This window comes from Parus major, chromosome 4 (assembly GCF_001522545.3).
Source record: "Parus major isolate Abel chromosome 4, Parus_major1.1, whole genome shotgun sequence".
Lineage (NCBI taxonomy): Eukaryota > Metazoa > Chordata > Aves > Passeriformes > Paridae > Parus > Parus major.
In genome coordinates, this window is record NC_031771.1 from 53,320,170 (window position 1) to 53,337,827 (window position 17,658).

Consider the following 17,658-nt stretch of genomic DNA (forward strand, 5'->3'; position numbering starts at 1 on the left):
GGGGGCTGTGAACTGAGTAGAGTAGTTTATCTGATGTAGTAAGACAGTTCATAATAGCTAATGAGAGATTTCCTGAAACCCAGAAAAAAACCTCAGTTTAGAAATCAATGTAGAAATACCAGTTGTGGAAACTCTAGGCTGACCTGGTTTCTGTTGCTTCCCGTTCCCCTCCCTGCTTCCATAACATCACTAGTCTGGAGCAGTTTCAAGTGATTGTGGTCCTTATTATTTAGAAAATGAACTTTGATCACACTTAGTTTCATCTTGATATTGGTGCACCTGATGATCTTGTGCTGAAAACCAAAGGCCAGAGGTTGAGCCATTTCTTTGAAGATAAGAATAATTTAATTTGCATAGAAATAGCTACATTAGAAGACCATGAGTAGCAAACCTCCAAAGCATTTAATATATTTTCTATATTATCCAGTGTTGCATATTTTTTTTTATGAAGACTCACTTGTTAGTAGTCATGGCTTCACCTAAAGAGTAGAAGTAATTTCATATATTTTATTAAAGCCACCTTAGAGAGTGTTTTTTCTCTTCCTGATATAATTCAGTTCCTGTCCAGAATTCTTGCATACCTGTCTTGACTGATTTGTAAGAAATAATAGAAAGTTCTGCCTCAGTTTAGCAAAGACTGCTCCTATCTTGCAAGTAACAAGCTTCCAAGATTCATAGTCCACCTGTCCACCTCTTCGCAAACTTTTTGGTCCTAATGTACCAAATTTGGTCCTAATGTACCAAAGTGAATATCTTAATTGTGTATATATGCACAAATTCATTTTATTAGGTAGGATTTCACTATGTCTTAGAGCTTTATAGCAAATGCTCTCATTTTCCTACCAGTTTCAGGTGGGGTTTTGTGAAGATTGTTTCTTGTTGGTTTCAGTGCGTTTTTTTGGTTTGTTTGTTTTTGTTGTTTGTTTTGGGGGGGGTTAATTTGCTTTTTTTTAATTCAAATGAAATTACTAAAAAAATCTGTAGTCCAGTGATTCTATCTGATATTTTGCATGTATATCAAATTTTTTATGATTCTTTTTACTGAATATCATCTTCCCATAAAGCATTGTCTTCAGGGGGCTGTCATGTACTTAATGAATCTGCATTTGCTGTGTTGGAAGACCAAATGTCTTGAACTTCAAATTACTTCAATTCTGCATATCCTTTAGAGACTGAAAATGTATCTAGTTTTTTGTTTCAGAAGGCTGAATTTTCACTGCTGTGTTCTTTTAATCACTTTTCAACTGATTGCTAGCCTTGTGTTGGCAAAGCCAATTCTGAAAGATTGGGAATGAAAATTATTTTCATTATGGAATCTTACAAGAGCCTTTGGATTTTGTTTATTTGTTGGGGCTTTTTCTTTTACTAAAAATCTAGCTAGCTTTGCTTTTTTTTTTTTTTTCTTTGTAAATTGGTGGAGAGGCAATTAGCTTTTTTTTGCTTGATAAGTTGTCAACTTTGAAGTAGATTTTTTTTTCCAGTAATGTCTTCTAAACTTTTCTGTGATGTCTGTATCAACTGAAGATGGAGAGACTGTTGCAAAAGGGAACACACAAGCACTTAAGAAAGGGAGATGCATTTTGTGCCACTGACAGAACACAACAGATGAAATCTGTCTGTTGCACAGGACTAAGGGACTTTGGGTTGAGCTTGGGTATTCCTGGGTTGGCCAAAAAGTCTACGTAGAATTTTTTTGTAAAGTTCTTAATTGGCTTTTTCTCCTGTAATATCAATGAATCAGGAAGGTTGATTAGCATTAGTCCTTACTCTAACTTTCTTATGAAAGATTTTGAAAGGTATGTGTTCAGGTGAAAAGGAGCACCTTTGCCAAGTGGTATATTTATATATATTCATCCTAATGCTGAGTTGTGATGTTGCTTTTTCTCTCTTTGACCTCCTTCAAATAGTACAAAATAGTTGTGGAAGAACAGTCAAAAAGCAGTAAAAAAAAAAAATAAAAATCTGAATTTGATTATTACACGAACTCTATTACTTTGCATTATTGGTATAAAGGAGAGCTACCCAAACAATTTTCTTGACTTCTTATTTGATGGTTGGCATTTGGATCCTTCAACCAATGCTTCATCGTCTGCATCCGAGGCTATGGGAAAATATGTGTGATTGATTGATGTTTTAGAAATAATAGGCAGTAACATTAAAATGACACTGTAAATGCAATAAGGGGTAGTGTAAGGGTGATTATAGAATTGAATGTTGAGCTACATGTTGAAACTTAAAATTGAATTCGCAGAGCTCAGGCACACAAAACAGCCCAAGTTTGAAAGAGGGAACCAAGGAAGAAAGGTATGAAATTAAATATATTTAGGGGATTTAATTATAATTCAAATGTAATTGATTTTTTTTTTAAGGAAAAAAAATTAAAAGTTGTATTTCAACTGCTAATGTTTTTAAGTACTGATTTTTAAAAAGTATGTTTTTCTATTTCAATACTTCATAGTCTTTAACAGCCAATTATAAATCTTTAATTTAACATTTACCAGTGACTTGACAGAGTGAACTCCCACCCTACTTTAGGTCTTTCAATTTCCAATATTATTGCATATATGTGGAGGCAGCAGGAGGAGTATGTATAATTGAAGTGTTAGAACTCTGTATTGGGCTCAACCTCTTTTCCCAGATATGGGGACATTACTGGTTACTGGGAAGTTACCCAGTTACTGGTACCTGCTCATCCAGTAACCTGGTCTGGTGTCATTGCTGACCCTGCTCTGAGCACAAGGTTGGTCTGGAGGCCTCCTGGAATCCTTATTGGCTTGAATTGTTCTGTAAGGCTAGGATTTAGTTATGTCATATTCAACTTCAGCATCAGAATTGTGTGTTTGTTTACTGTATATAAATAATAATTTTAATGTCAAGTGCATTGTTTTGGTTGCCTTGAAAGTAAAAGTGATTTTTAGGAAAGCAGTCTTGGTTGGTTAATACAGGTTCTTTTAAATTTTATTTATGAATGGGTTTACTTTTTTTGTTTTTCTCAAATTTAAAAAAGTTTGGTTACAAATCAAGTATACAAAATCATTTTCTGATGGCTGATACTGGTAATGGAATAAGGTGTCCGAAATTTTACAAGATAAAGTATCTGTTTGAACATTGTGCCATAGGTGAGAATACATTTGCTGACAAAAATCTCTGAGATCTTCCTTAAAACCACTGTTATCATCACTACTCGTTCTTTGCAGGGGATGGAGTACTAGATCTCTCTACAAAGAAAAGCGCAAGGTTGGAAGAACCAAAATATGATCCATTGTGTTCTGAAAACTCAGTGTCTGGGTAAGCAATGTTTAGGACTCTCTTTGGCTTATCAAAAAGACAATCCAGGTTTCTTTTCTCTGGCCAGGTTTTATGTTCATAACATACCTGTATATACTGGCACACACATGTGGTTCCTATTTTGCTTTCAAAAGAATTTTTGTCACTCATAAGTGTGTGTCTATGTATATATCATATGTTTCATTTGTCGTTTTCCTTTTTTTTCTGTTTAAAGAAAAGTTATCAGAACAATCACCAAACTTTAGTTCATGTTACTAAAAATTACATGAAAATTGATTACATAACACATTAAAAGTAAGAGACTAGTAGAAGAAAATGCAAATACTTATTTTAGAATTTATTTAGGGAACTTCAATTTTGGACAAAAATGACCATGTTAATAATTAGATGTCAAATCTTCTTCAAATAACATGAACAAGTTAAATGACTATTATCTATAATATTTATTAATAGAGAGAGCAAGCGCGTGAGAGAGAGCTCTTAATCATCATACTTATACTTGCATCATGGTTCTGACTATGGTGTGTGGTGGCAAATAGTTAAATTTCTTTATTCAGCAAGGAAAACATTTTTGCATCTGCTGAAAGCTACCACAAAATTAGTGAATTGCATTGTTTTGTTGGATTTTATGATCTTGGCATTCTCCCATCCACTAGCCATAGCAGGACCCTTTTTGTCACCTGTACGTCTTGTAAATAACTTACTACGAATAGGACTACAGTAGCAGCATTTGTTGAATGATGTAAAAGTGCACTTTATTAATTTGCTGATATGAAAAAGTTTGAAAATGAATGGCTTTGTAATTAGTGAGCTGTAAATAGTGAGTAGAAGCTTTAGAAATTGTCTTATTTTGCGCAAAATGGACTTGATTGTTAACTACAGCACTTTATCTTCTTGTTGTAGAAAGCCTAGTTTTGTGTAAGTCTGGGATGTTTGTGTGTAGTTATGTACTTATTGCTGCAAGTTTCCTATGAGGGGGTTGACTCTTTTATTACTTGTTTAGCGGTAACGTCACGTTTCTACTAACAAAAACTCCTTCAGGATTTGGGTCTCTAATGGAACGTTAATTGTGTAATTAAAATTACAAGTGTTGCTCTGCAAGCATGTGAACGAGGGAATATAGCAAGCACATGAGACTATTACCAAATACTGGGCTAGGATATAAAGTTCTTGGAAGGGCTGCTGTAGAAGCCACGGTATGATTTTTGACACTGTCCTACCAGAACTGTAACATTTTGTTAGGATAATCATTTAACTACCACATCTCAAAGGCTAAAAAGTATCAGAAGCAGTGATGTTACCGAAGCAAGGAGTATAATAAAGGAGTGGACCCTTCCCTTCCATAGCTGTGTGAGAGTCTCTCATACATCAGTTTACCATCGTTTCATTCCATCCATCCAGGAGACTACACAGAAACAGAGAGGACTATGTGGAAAGAAGTGCTGAGTTTGCAGATGGTTTGCTCTCAAAAGCTTTGAAAGACATTCAGTCTGGAGCACTGGACATAAATAAAGCAGGCATACTTTATGGCATACCTCAAAAAACTTTACTTCTCCACTTAGAAGCCTTACCAGCAGGAAAGCCTGCACCTTTTAAAAATAAAACTCGAGATTTCAATGATAGTTATTCATTTAAAGACAGTAAAGAAACTTGTGCAGTCCTACAAAAAGTAGCCTTGTGGGCAAGAGCTCAAGCAGAGCGCACAGAAAAAAGTAAACTCAGTCTACTTGAAACCTCAGAATTAAAATTCCCAACAGCTTCCAGTTACCTCCACCAGTTAACTCTACAGAGAATGGTCACTCAGTTTAAAGAAAAAAGTGAAAATCTACAATATGAAACTTCAAGCCCTACTGTACAATTAAAAATTCCTCAGCTAAGAATAAGTTCTGTGTCCAAACCACAGTCTGATACTGCTGGTCTTCTGGATGTTATGTACCACGTTTCTAAAACCTCCTCAGTCTTAGAAGGATCAGCTCTTCAAAAATTGAAAAATATCCTCCCTAAACAGAACAAAATTGAATGTTCTGGACCTGTAACTCACTCAAGTGTTGACTCCTACTTTCTGCATGGGGACCTCTCTCCTTTGTGTCTTAATGCTAAGAATGGGACAGTAGATGGAACCTCAGAAAATACAGAAGATAGTTTGGATCGTAAAGATAATAAGCAACCAAGGAAAAAACGTGGCCGCTATCGGCAGTATGACCATGAAATAATGGAAGAAGCAATTGCAATGGTAATGAGTGGGAAAATGAGTGTTTCCAAAGCACAAGGAATTTATGGGGTACCTCACAGCACTTTAGAATATAAAGTAAAAGAAAGATCTGGAACATTGAAGACTCCACCGAAGAAGAAACTCCGATTACCAGATACTGGCTTATTTAATATGACAGATTCAGGGACTGGCAGCTGCAAAAATAGTAGCAAGCCTGTGTAGAATAATTGTTAGCAAATTGTTTTGTGTGTGTGTATGTATGTCTGTATACACACACTATGTGAGAAATACATATACTCACTCTGACAGAAGACATGAAATGATACAGTTCAAAAACCACATACATGCCTTTTGAAAAATAGTTTTATTCAGGGTTTTCACTGTGGACAGAATTATAGAGATGCTCACTTAATTCTGATAGTGTGTATTTAATATAATCCTTGTATAAATAGGTGAAAAGATTCAGGTTTATTTAGTAGTCACTAGCATAAAGATGTTTTGGGAAAACAAGTATTTGTCATGTGAAGCATAATTTTTAATTGGTGAAGAACCACTTTACCCATTCAATTATCCATCTTATTACGGAAATACACAACCAAGGGTTAGCAGACTTTTATAATTCACAGAATACTTGCAATAAATTGTAAGTAACTCAGATTATACACAGCAAGGGATTTTTTTTTTAAAAAAAGATAGTTCCTCACAAGGAAGTGGATTTGTGAAGTATTAGTAGGATATAGTACATTCTGTGAAAGAAAAAAGTTCGTTATTTAAATATCCAATACGAGTAAGAAAAACATTTCATTACAAAAATGTGTGTTTAGCAGGCATAAACTGCATTTTTTTATCATTTTAAGAAAATTTTGTTGTTGGTTTAGGAAGAAATTGGTGTTTACAAAGTGTACACTTATGAAATCTGAGAAATTACTGTAGTTATAGAATTATTAAATATGAAATAAGATGGAATACTAAGAGCATAAAATAATTTAAACTTTAACATAATTTTCCTTTTTAGTTTGACAATTAAGGTAACTTGTAAGGTTTAAAAAGAAAGTTGGAATGCATCTTAGAGCATGTTCATAATGTGCACAGAATGAGCTTGAGAATGGTTTGGGTTTGTTTGTTTTTTTGTTTAAACGTGCTGGTTAGTTGATGTTATGACTACTTAAAATTTATTTAAGGATTGTGTCACACTCCTATTGAAAAACCTCACTGTAACTGTAATGTATTTGCTGCTGTGACATTTCAAAACATTTTCAGTTTAACAAAATGAATACCAAGTTACATTATCATCTTGCTAATAACCAAATTTGCAGTTCAGGGTCTTGATAGAAATACAAATACGAAACAGTGAAACTGTTTTGAACTTTCAATAATATAAATTCTTTATAAATTTGGTAGTTAGAAGTTAGGCAGTTCATTTTAAATACGTAACTTTTAATAGAATTTAAGGGAGACCAATTACCTTCATATTGCAGTTTTTACATGAATTTCAAAGTATTCACATTGGACTTTTTATCACACTTAATTTTTTTATGTAATATCAGAAGTATATGTCTACATATGAATGGGGGCTTGCTTCATACATTCACTACTGAACATCAATGCCCTTTTCCTTTCAACATGTAATTTTTTCTGTATGTATCTATTTTGGCATTAAAAAAAAAAGACTTTCTCCAACTTTTATATACATCTTACACATGCACACATTTTTCCCCCCACTTAAATTTGCATGTGTATGGGTTAATTATAGAAATTAAATGTGATGTTAGATACATATAGCACACATCAGGTAATTTCATTTATAGATAAACTTGCCATCAAAATCAGTGGAGAGCATACTGCAATACTGGTGGCAAAATCTAGCCCATCTATTAACACTACTGAAAAATGACAACTTCCACTTTAAAGTAGAATAATCCTTTGAAACTGCACTACCAGTATCTCAGTTCTTTGGTCTCTCAGATCTATACTGAATCTTCTTCAGTCATTAAGGTTTACTTGCATATTACAGAATGAATCTCTCAGGCACATGATGATTCTTGGGGTGTCTTGTGCAGGGTCAGGAGTTGGATTCAGTGATCCTGGTGGGTCTCTTCCAACTCAGCTTAATCTGTGATTCTATGATTTTAAGCAGAAATGTACCTGATAAGGAGTTGGCAGAACAGCAGATGTCAGGGTCATCTTTTGTTTTAAAAGAATTAAGCCATATTTTGTGAGGGCCAGAAGGATTAATTTGTGAATATATCCCCACTGAAAAATGCAGCTGAAAAAAACCTTAAAAGTTTCAACATCTGTCTTTATACAGTTTTACTTGCAAAAATCTGGGGCTTCAATACATTGCCTAATATTTGTACCATACTGATGTTTTCTACTCCTCAGACATTGTTAGAAATTTGAATCAGAACTTTATATTGAAGGCAAGTGACAGTACTCTTTTTATATCATTTAAAAGATGACCTGACCAAAAATTTAACAGGATTCATAAAATCAGGGATCATTTTACTATTGACTTAACACTACTCAGTAATTTTGTATGTAATATTATAATTAATTTTCAACATTTTAGTACTTGTATTTATTTTTTGGTCAGATATAGTAATTAAAATATTTTTTGATAGTTTATAGATGATACTCAACCTGTAAGTGTTTAAAGAACAGAATTATTTGTCTCTAATTATTAGGCTAATGTTTAATTACACAGCTAAGGAAAGGCAGGGAAATGTGTAAATTCTCCTCCCCCAACCCCTATGTATTTCATTAATGTCATTTAAATTATACATTTTGAACTGTTTTATAAATTCAGTTACCAGTCACTACTTAGTAATTGACAACTTCTGAAAATTCCTGTTTCAGCAGAATTTTAAATGAAGGCGAAAGCAAGCCCTACATGCTTTCTACTTATTTGAATGTTTCTCAAGTATTTTATATTAAAAAACAGTGCCTCTGTTTTTAGAACTACTGCTCAGTAAAGTTGTTTAAACCATTTCTGGTAGCTAATGACAATTTTATATTAAATTGTATATTAACTTTAGTGAGACTGATTTTTTTAGTTGTTTACAGTACAAATACTTGTATTTGTTTTTTAATTGCAGTATTTCCATTGTCGCAGTAATTTAGTAAAACTCTGTGGCTGCCTTGATTTTTGACAGATTTTTGTTAACAACTGATTTTTAGGCAATTAGTTATATTTATGCATAAATCAATTGCACTATAATTCATGAATTATTTATTACAATATTTTCTAATGAATTCCATGTATTTGTCTTGTGTTGTAAATGTACTGTAATTCTGTTTCTTCTTTGTGTTGTTATATTCCTAAATCTGATTGTATGAATTTAATTGTTTAGTTAACGTGTTTCTACGTTGTAATTTGTAGTAAAGCACTTCAATGCTTTTGCACATAAATTTACAACACTGATGTGTGATTGATTTGCTCATTCAGTAAAAAAAAAGAAAGAAACAAAAACCTGTACACTGACTTATTTGACTTATTCCTGAGGCACAAGTTGATTAGTAGTGGCATAAGACCAAGAACTATACAAATTAAGCTCATAATGACTAATTTGTTATGAGAATTTTATCAGAAATAGTAGCTTTAAGGAAGGATGGTTTCTTTTCTCAGAATTGATTAATTACTAACGAGAAGAAAATCAGAAAATTAATTTTCTAACACCCCCTTTAGTTAGCAGCTAAATATTATAAATAGTATATAGCTTTTTTGAGGTGCTTATTTACGTAATAAAGTCAGAAAACGAACATTTGTATAAGACAGATTTATATTTCTATAGTAGTTCCATGCTGTTTGTATGAGTACTCAAAACTATGTTCTGTTCCAGTTTTGTTCCTGTTCCCGGTCTGTAAAGATCTTGCTAGAGTGATCTGTCTTCTCTGTGGCTGAGATGACAGGGGAAGGACCTCTTTTGGGAGTCCTCTGATAGAGCTCTTCCTTGATAGTTTTTGTGGAGGAGGAAAAGTTTTACTTTCTTATATGTAAATTAGTAGACTGAAGTCTGGTAATTAACCTTATCACATTGCTGCCTTTGTGCCATTTTTGTACTCTAGTCAATCCCCACTCCATGTTATTAACTTCCCCTATCTGCCAGAAGGGAAATATCATTCCGTACTTAACCTTTGCCTTGAGCGATACAAAAGGTACAAGGGTAGCAGTGCATATTGATCCTCTCACCTCTCAACCCCTCCATTTCCTGCCCATTCTCTCCACCCATCTTTTTGTCTGTGGTTTGGAGGAAGTGTGCAGTTGGTCAAAGTCATAGGTCTTCCTTCTATGAAATTATTGCTTGAGCCTTTTGTCCTGAGGATAGTCTAAACTACAGTGTGACAACACAAATTTAATGAGATACAGGAAACTGAAGTATAATTCCATAGTTGTTTTGAAAAGCGACTAAAAATTAGTATGTTTAAATATATTGACATCTCTACAGGGAGATACTTCAAGGAAAATGTGTTGCTTTAATGCTTGAATTTGTTTGTGTAGTAAGCTCTGCTCCAAATGGTCACTGAGTAAGAGCTCAGTGTGTTTTTACAAACTTGGAAGATCATTTGGACTGTGGAACTATTGAAATAGAATAGATGAAAGTTGTCTGTTGTCCATCAGCTTTGGAAACTAATGCATGTTAAGGGAAAGCAGATTATAGATGTCACACAAGGGTGGATAGTCAGGACAGAAATTGTTTTAGAAAAACGTCCATTATGTCTGTGATAATCAGAATATTGCTCTATACAACAAATTGATCCCCACATATCAAATTCAAAACAGTTTTGAGGCCTGTGTATGATTTGATTGCTCACTTTGAGAAGGTTGTAAGGCTCCAGAAGTTTCTTTCACTGGTGAACAGACTTTAAGTAGCAGTTATGGAAACAGGCCCTCTATATCTAAAGCTCTCCAGTGAAATGATAGGCACACCTTGTAAGTCTAGACAGATAAAAAGGTACCTGATTAGAAATTCAGTCTAAAAAAAGACTGCTATAGTTATCTTTTTAGCAAATCAGTACTTAACAAATTTACTCTGGTTTACAAACAGAATATGGAAGATGAAGGCCTAGTGGCATGTTTCTGTTTGGGTTTTTTTAATCCTTTCAATACATTATTTCAAATCATGATGCTGGGGAGGGCAATTACTTTTTATCCTTAACTGTATTATTAGAATAAGCTTTCTTTTTACAAGTGTAGTGATTTTGATACCTTGTGACTCCTGAATTTGTTGGAGTAACAGTCAGTTTTTTCTCAGTGTAGTGGCATTTCAAAAAGAGTCAAATCCTGACACTGACACTCCCTTGAATAATGCGGGGTTTACTTTAGATTGCAAGTGCAAAGAGTACTTTTTTTCTTTTTAAGACTTAATAGTTTCAGATTAAATTTAATCACAACTTCAACTAATACCATCACAATTATCTTATGCCTTTATGAGTTATTATCATCTAGACAACTGATTTTGAATGTATACAATTTCATACTGAATATTATAGGAGAAGGAAAAAAAGAGGAATTATGCACATTTGGCTGGTTTTAAGCTCTAAATTTTAAAAGCTGACTAGGACACTAAAATTCCAAGATTGCATGTAGTAAGTTCCAGTAAGAAACTCAAAGCTGAAAGTTACTGATGCTAATAATTTTGGGTATGATTTAATTAAAGAATAGGTAACTATATTTAAATACAGCACATTTAATTTTAAATATGTTTGTTCATTGATCAGTACAGTTGTAAAACAAATCAAAATGAAAATTTTTTGAAATATAGGCTTAAATACAAAAAAATTACAGGGGTTAACAGTAGGGAAAAACATGTTAGTGTCATGTTCAGAGTTTGGTGATATGTTTAAACTATGCATACTTTTCTAAAACAGAATTCTTCCAACATTTTCTGCTCATGCAATTGGTTTCAATAAAACATTTGAAATAGGTGTTAACTATCTGTTGATAGTTGCTATACAGCATAAGGATTTTGTATTTAATTGAAGAAATACGTGTATTAATTTCTACCATGGAAATTTTTCAGCTTTTCAGTATAAATGATTGATTAGGTAAGTAGTGACATTAGTTTTAATAATTTATAAGAAATGGATTAAATAGTTAAAGTAGTATTTTATAAGTTGGTTTTTTTTTTGCTAATACATTTGAGAACCACTGCTCAGCAATCTTTAGATACAGGCCTACCCTGTTTAAAGGATATTTAAAGGATATTAACTTTTATCTCTACTTATTCCAGTGATGATTATCTCTCCCTCTGTTTAAGGAATCTGTGTGTGCACACACATGTGTGTATAATGTATTGCAGTGAAGAGCTTGTGATGCAACACTGCAATTTTTTTAAAAACTGAAAGGGAAAATTTTATCTGCTAAGAGCACTAGGCTATTTTTTTTCCATTTGCTGTTAGCTTGTTAAGAGTTCTTTAAAAATAAATATAGAAATAAAAATGTCTTTTGAAATACCTTTAAGTGTATCCTGAAGAGCACTCAATACACTTGAGTATTTAAATATCTAAGAGTGGGATTCAGGAGATATGGATCCATTCTTTCCTCTGCCACAACTTTGAACCTCAGTCATTTACCTTCTCTGTGCCCCAGTTAGTGAAATGGGAGTAATACCAAGCTTGCCAGGTTCTTGGTGAGGTTTTCTTTCACTAATAGTTAAGATAGTTGGAAATACCAGAAAATTAACGTTGTAGTTACAGTTAGGTTCAAGAAGCTGTATTTCAAATTATTCTTTTTGCCTCTAATTTCTTCATGATTATTTTTCTTAATGGTAGTTTAGTCCTATCACTGAAAAGATGCACATCATTGCTAGTGACACTTGCAAGTATGATTGAATACTGCAAATAGAACAGAACTGTTTTGTAAATGTCAGGGTTTTAGGCTTGAGTTTAACCATATAACAAACATTAGATGTGGTGTTTTACTGTAATTTATATTTTGTTTTGATTTGTTTTCATTTTCAGTTCAAGCTCAACAGCTGATGCAAATTCAGAGGAAACAGCTAATTTGGAAAAAGGAAAATCAACCTTAAACAAAGTTTTGGAGTCTTTTTGTTCATATCACTGGCAACAGACTTTGGCTATGTTAAAATTCCTAATACAGGATGAAAATGTTCCTATAGCTTGCAGTTGCAAGCAAACACATTCGGTCCACTCTGAAACTCCCAGTTCCCCTCCTGAAGAGGACGTTCACGTTCCATTTTGCAGTTGCAATGGACACATGCTGACAAAAAGGTGCTGTTCACAAAATCAAAGGCCAAATACTTGTTTACCACCTCTGTCTGTTTGTATTAAAGATTTCCATTCTTTGTCATGCCAAGCTGTAGCAATTGGATGTATTAAGACAATGGTGAACAAAGCATGTAGTTCTCCTAAGTATTGTGCTGACCAATTGCAAAATTATAGCAGGCATTCTGTGAAAGCAGCAGCATGTACATATTCATCTAAGGACTGCGACCTCTTAAGCAGCATTAAAAATTCAAACAGATCCCGCAGCCCTTCGCCACCTCCACTGTCACCTGTACACAGTAAAGAATTTGAATTGTCAGAAGGAATGGTTATGGATTTTCCAACTTTAGACAACAACAAGCTTGAAATATCCATCAACCAGCCTCCATCCCTCTTGCCAGCTGAAGGAAGCAAGGGAGAATTTGAGTATGAGGGTAAAATGTGCAAAGGAAAAGAGAGTGATTATTCAGATGGAGCACTGGTATCAGCAGACCAAGAAAGCAGTGATGGTCATATGAACTCTGAGAAAGGTGAACATTCTGCCATTTTTCAAGATTTAATGGACCGCATTAATGAGAAGTTGAAATCAATAGACACTACAGATTTAGCAACAAATCTTGTAAAACTTTCAAGCAGTGACAGGGCACCAGAAAATGATGTCAAATTAGGAGACTTCATAACTTCTCTTTTGCATAATGCTAAGGCAAGTGATTACAGCTTTATGGAATTACTTCACCAACATGATAAACAAGTGGAAAATAAAATTATCCAGACAAGATTTCGCAAGCGTCAGGAAACTTTATTTGCAACATATAATTCTCCCGATTCACCAGTCATTCGACGACAGTCTTTGCAAATCAAGAGGGAGCTTGCAAGCCTTGATGAAACTCTTGTAAGAAAAAAGTCAATTTCTGAGAGAAATACAAAGAAATCTACAAAAAAAATTGATAAAATGCATCCAAATAAAAGACATAGTTTTACTGTGATAGAGGATGAGACTTTGCAACATCTTGAAAGTAATCCATTTGTGAATTGCCAAACCAAACCAATGTGCTTTCCAGTACACCAAACAGAGTCCTTCAAACTACCTCTTACTAATTTTCAGACCAGCTCCAGCTTTTTGGTTCTTTCAGAAAACAGTGCTATTGCAGCCAGCCATGCAAAACTCCCAAATACACAAGGTGACTGTGCAACATTAAAACAGACTGGTCAGATTCCTCTGAAGGATGAGAGTAATGAAATCTTGGGTAGAACTAAACGTAACATTGTGCCCCCTGGGTGGTACTCTGTGTATGTAACAAACAATATCATGTTTAGAAAGTCATCCAGTACAAAAAAGTCTTTAAAAAGTTTGGAAAAAATAAAAATAAATAAAAATGTTCATGCTGAAAGATGCAGTGACATAAATATAAGCAAAATTGTGAGAGACACAAATCTGCAAGTTGTTGTGGAGCGTTTAGAAGATACAATAAACTTAGCCAGGAAGACTAGCAACTCATTGTTGGATAGTTACAAAATAAGCCAAAAATTAAAAGATAATGCTTATGAACAGGTTATGAACCCAGCTACTAGAAGGGGCTTACCTTTCACTCTGAGTGAAATGGAATGCACAGGACAAAGCTTCCTTCCACATTCACATGTGCCAAGCAGCAGTAAAATCAAAGCAATTTGTGTTGCATCAAACACAGAAGAAACTGTTATAGATCAAGAAATTAATGACGGCCTTTTGAAATCTCTGACCTTTAATTCAAGCTGTTCAACTTCCAGGAATGGGGACTTGCATGTAACATCTGAAGCTGGGGAGCTCTCATCATCCTTAAACTACTCTAGTCCTATTAAGCTTATGTTTGTCTCAGAAGTTAACAGTCATGAAGGAGTCAAGTACACTTTGACATCTGCAGCTGCATCTTCTAAGGGAAGCACAGATCTCTGTTTGTTTCAGGGGCACACAAACACTTTGTTAGATAAACAGGCCACAGGTGACCTTTCTCATGCAGTCTGTGTCAAGGGTTGTGATTGCAGTGAAAATGATACTAAAGAGGGGTCAAGCTGTGTTTATGCAGAAGCAGTTACAAGCTCTTGTCCAGTTGGTCAAATTAACATAAATGACTCAAAAAAAAATGATGACATTTTGGAGAAATCGAGCAGTAGCAGTGAATCAGTTTTCAAAAGAAAACCTGGTAGACCAAAGAAAATAGGTCCTCAAGTAGTTAAGCAGGTTAAGAGACCTATTGGACGGCCTCCTAAACCAAAAGTAGACATGAGTGGAAGCACAAAACCTAGACCTGAACTTAGCTGTGGTGCTAAAAGCATCAAGTCTGATGCAGCAGCAATGGAAGAAGTTAACAGCAACAAAAATATTACTGTGACGGTTGTTTTTGGAAGGTCAAGAAGAACTAAGAGACATGTTTCTGAAGGTAATCTAAACCTCATCAGCATTCTGCCCACACAACATATTGACTCTAATTTTGCCAATGATCCCAGCAAAGCAAGGCACAATGCAGAAACTGGAAATACTTTGACTGAAATGGTAAAAGTCTTTCAGAATCCTTCTACTGAAAAAGAGGTCTCTGGTTATGACTATGTCAGGCCTATCAAGAGTAATTTGGCATCACCACATCCTTGCAGCAATGTTATACGGCAGATTAAGAAACCATTAACCACTGTTCGAAAACCTGGGAGGCCAGCAAAAGTAAAAATTTCTGGCATATCAGTGACTGTCAGTAGACTTTCACCTCAGGAAAGAAAAGTGAGTATCAGTAATGGTTTGCCTCCTTTACAACAGCAGAATGTGTTAAAAAACATACCACAGGAAAGAAAAAATCAACTGTGCAATAATATGGGTCAAGTAAAGAACATGCAGAAAGATTCTAGAGAGGATGGATCACACAATGTTACTACAACAGTGTCAAGAAAACGTGACATTCCATCAAGACACTCTGCTAGAGACAGAAAACCTTCACTGCATTTTTTGCATTCATTAGCCTCTTCTAGTGCATTTACTTGTAGAAGTGCCTTACTACATAAATCCTACAAACTCCATTTGAGAAAAGCTAAAGAGCGAAAGGAAAAGCTTGCGCAATCAAATCAGAGTGCAGCATCCAAAGATACCTCAGAACTGAGAAATTCAGGAAATGCTATAAAGGATCTTAAGGATGGTGAATTAGGGCCCATTAATGAAGTATCATCAGATCCCATTTTTTCATCAAATCCCTCTCTCAGGTGGTGGCCTACTTCCACTTCAAGTGACACCTTGTTGGAAGAACTAAACAATAGATTTGAACAGATGACTAATACCTGGTTGAGAGTGGGGGGAAGTGAGTTTGACAAATGTGTATATGAAAAAAGGGATCCCATTCAACAAGACTGTAATAGTGAAGTGTCAAACCCTTTAGACTCCTGCCTTGTAGAACTTGAAACATCACCCATAAAAATGCTTTTCCAGAAAAAGTGTAATATGAATGAACTCTGCACCTGGTTTATGCAAACTACAGAAACACAGTCTCTCTCTCTTGTGAGAAAGGCAAATGCTCGCAATCCCTTAGAAGTAGTTAGTACTAGAGAGATTAAGATGGAAACTAAACAATCTGATCCTAGTACTTGCCCTTTCAGAAAGCACTTTAAAAAGTTTGCACTATCCTCCCCTTCAAAACCAGCAGGGAAATTGCAAATATTACATAACATGGTGAGGTCTCCAGTCTTAAGCGTGAAAAGTAATTTCACTTTAGCCAGATTAAAAAGAAATGAATTTAAGAAGTTGCAGCATGATAGATGGGGACAAACAAAAAAGCTCTATAATCAGACTCCTGGAGGTTGGAAATCAAAAAGGAAAAATCTTCAGTTATTTTGTCAAAGCCAGTTGTTTAAAAGTACAAGTGGGGACACCAATGATGAAACACCCAAGCTCCAGGAGAAAAATACAGTAGAAATCCAGCCCACTCAGCCTTTGATAGAGTCTCAGAATAGCCTCTTGCCAACTGAAAATGAAGCCAGAGATGCATTTGTTCAACAGATGATGGGATCTTCTGACTTTAACCCACATCCTGGTTTAGCAAATATACTTAAGTCACATTCAGAGGGAAATGGAACAATTCGTTGCCAGCAAAATGTTAGAAAAGAACAAAGCCAAGATAAACTGTTTCAAAATACTTGGAAAGCCAAAACCTTTAAAGACTGTAGGATATTTCTGAGAAAAATCAACCATATTGAGCAGCACAATTCATTTAAGTTAAATAATGTCATTTATTCTCCTGACGCTGTTGACAGTAAAAGCACTCAGGCCTATATGGAAGAAAAAAGACATCCTCTTTTAAGGTCCCATTCCACTAAACAAAATACATTAAAGAAACAAGAAAATGAAGTGGAAACATCTAAAGGATCTAGTTCTTCTAAAGTGACTGAAAAGCTGGATGGCCAGTTTCACAGCAGAAAATTAAGTAGTGATGTAAACCAGGACGATAATCCTGCTGGTAGTTCTGAAGGTCTTACTAGAGTAAACAAAAGAAAAAGTCCACAATGGGAGACCACTGATACAAATTTAAGAAAAAGGCATAAGAGACAATCATGCAGTAGTGGACAAATGGCACCTTATTACCCAAAGTACCAAGTAGGTAAGTTCTTGTTCCCCACTTCATCTTAAAATTGAAATCCTAAAGAATTGAAGAAGTCAAACAACTAAGCACTTTTTTTTATTGCATGTTACTCATTTTAATTTCAGAAAAGTCATGAAATTAAACATTGCATAACATTAGAATAATTCAGAAAGTGCAATTTTAAAATGTTTATAGTATTTTGCACCATTCTTTCAGCTCTGATAAGCTAACCAATATAGTTCAGACAGACAAGAAGTCAAGTTCTGACATTCTGAAGTCAGTCACAACTGGCTATTGACTTCAGAAGGAACAGAATTTCATTCCATTGTGTAGTTTCTCATA

The 17,658-nt window shown here is 34.6% G+C and overlaps 1 protein-coding gene across 4 annotated transcripts in view; it reads left to right on the forward strand.

Annotated features, from left to right (window-relative positions):
* LCORL (ligand dependent nuclear receptor corepressor like) overlaps positions 1 to 17,658 on the forward strand; it is a 56,660-nt gene that overhangs the window by 22,061 nt on the left and 16,941 nt on the right. For 2 of the 4 annotated variants that reach the window (XM_033513579.1, XM_033513578.1), the window contains exons 5-6: positions 3,198 to 3,288; positions 12,461 to 17,334. In XM_033513579.1, coding sequence (XP_033369470.1) covers positions 3,198 to 3,288; positions 12,461 to 17,334 — 4,965 coding nt within the window. Of the gene's footprint in view, positions 1 to 3,197; positions 3,289 to 4,689; positions 11,870 to 12,460; positions 17,335 to 17,658 lie in introns of those variants that run through there. The other 2 variants (XM_033513581.1, XM_033513580.1) reach the window with 2 other exon arrangements.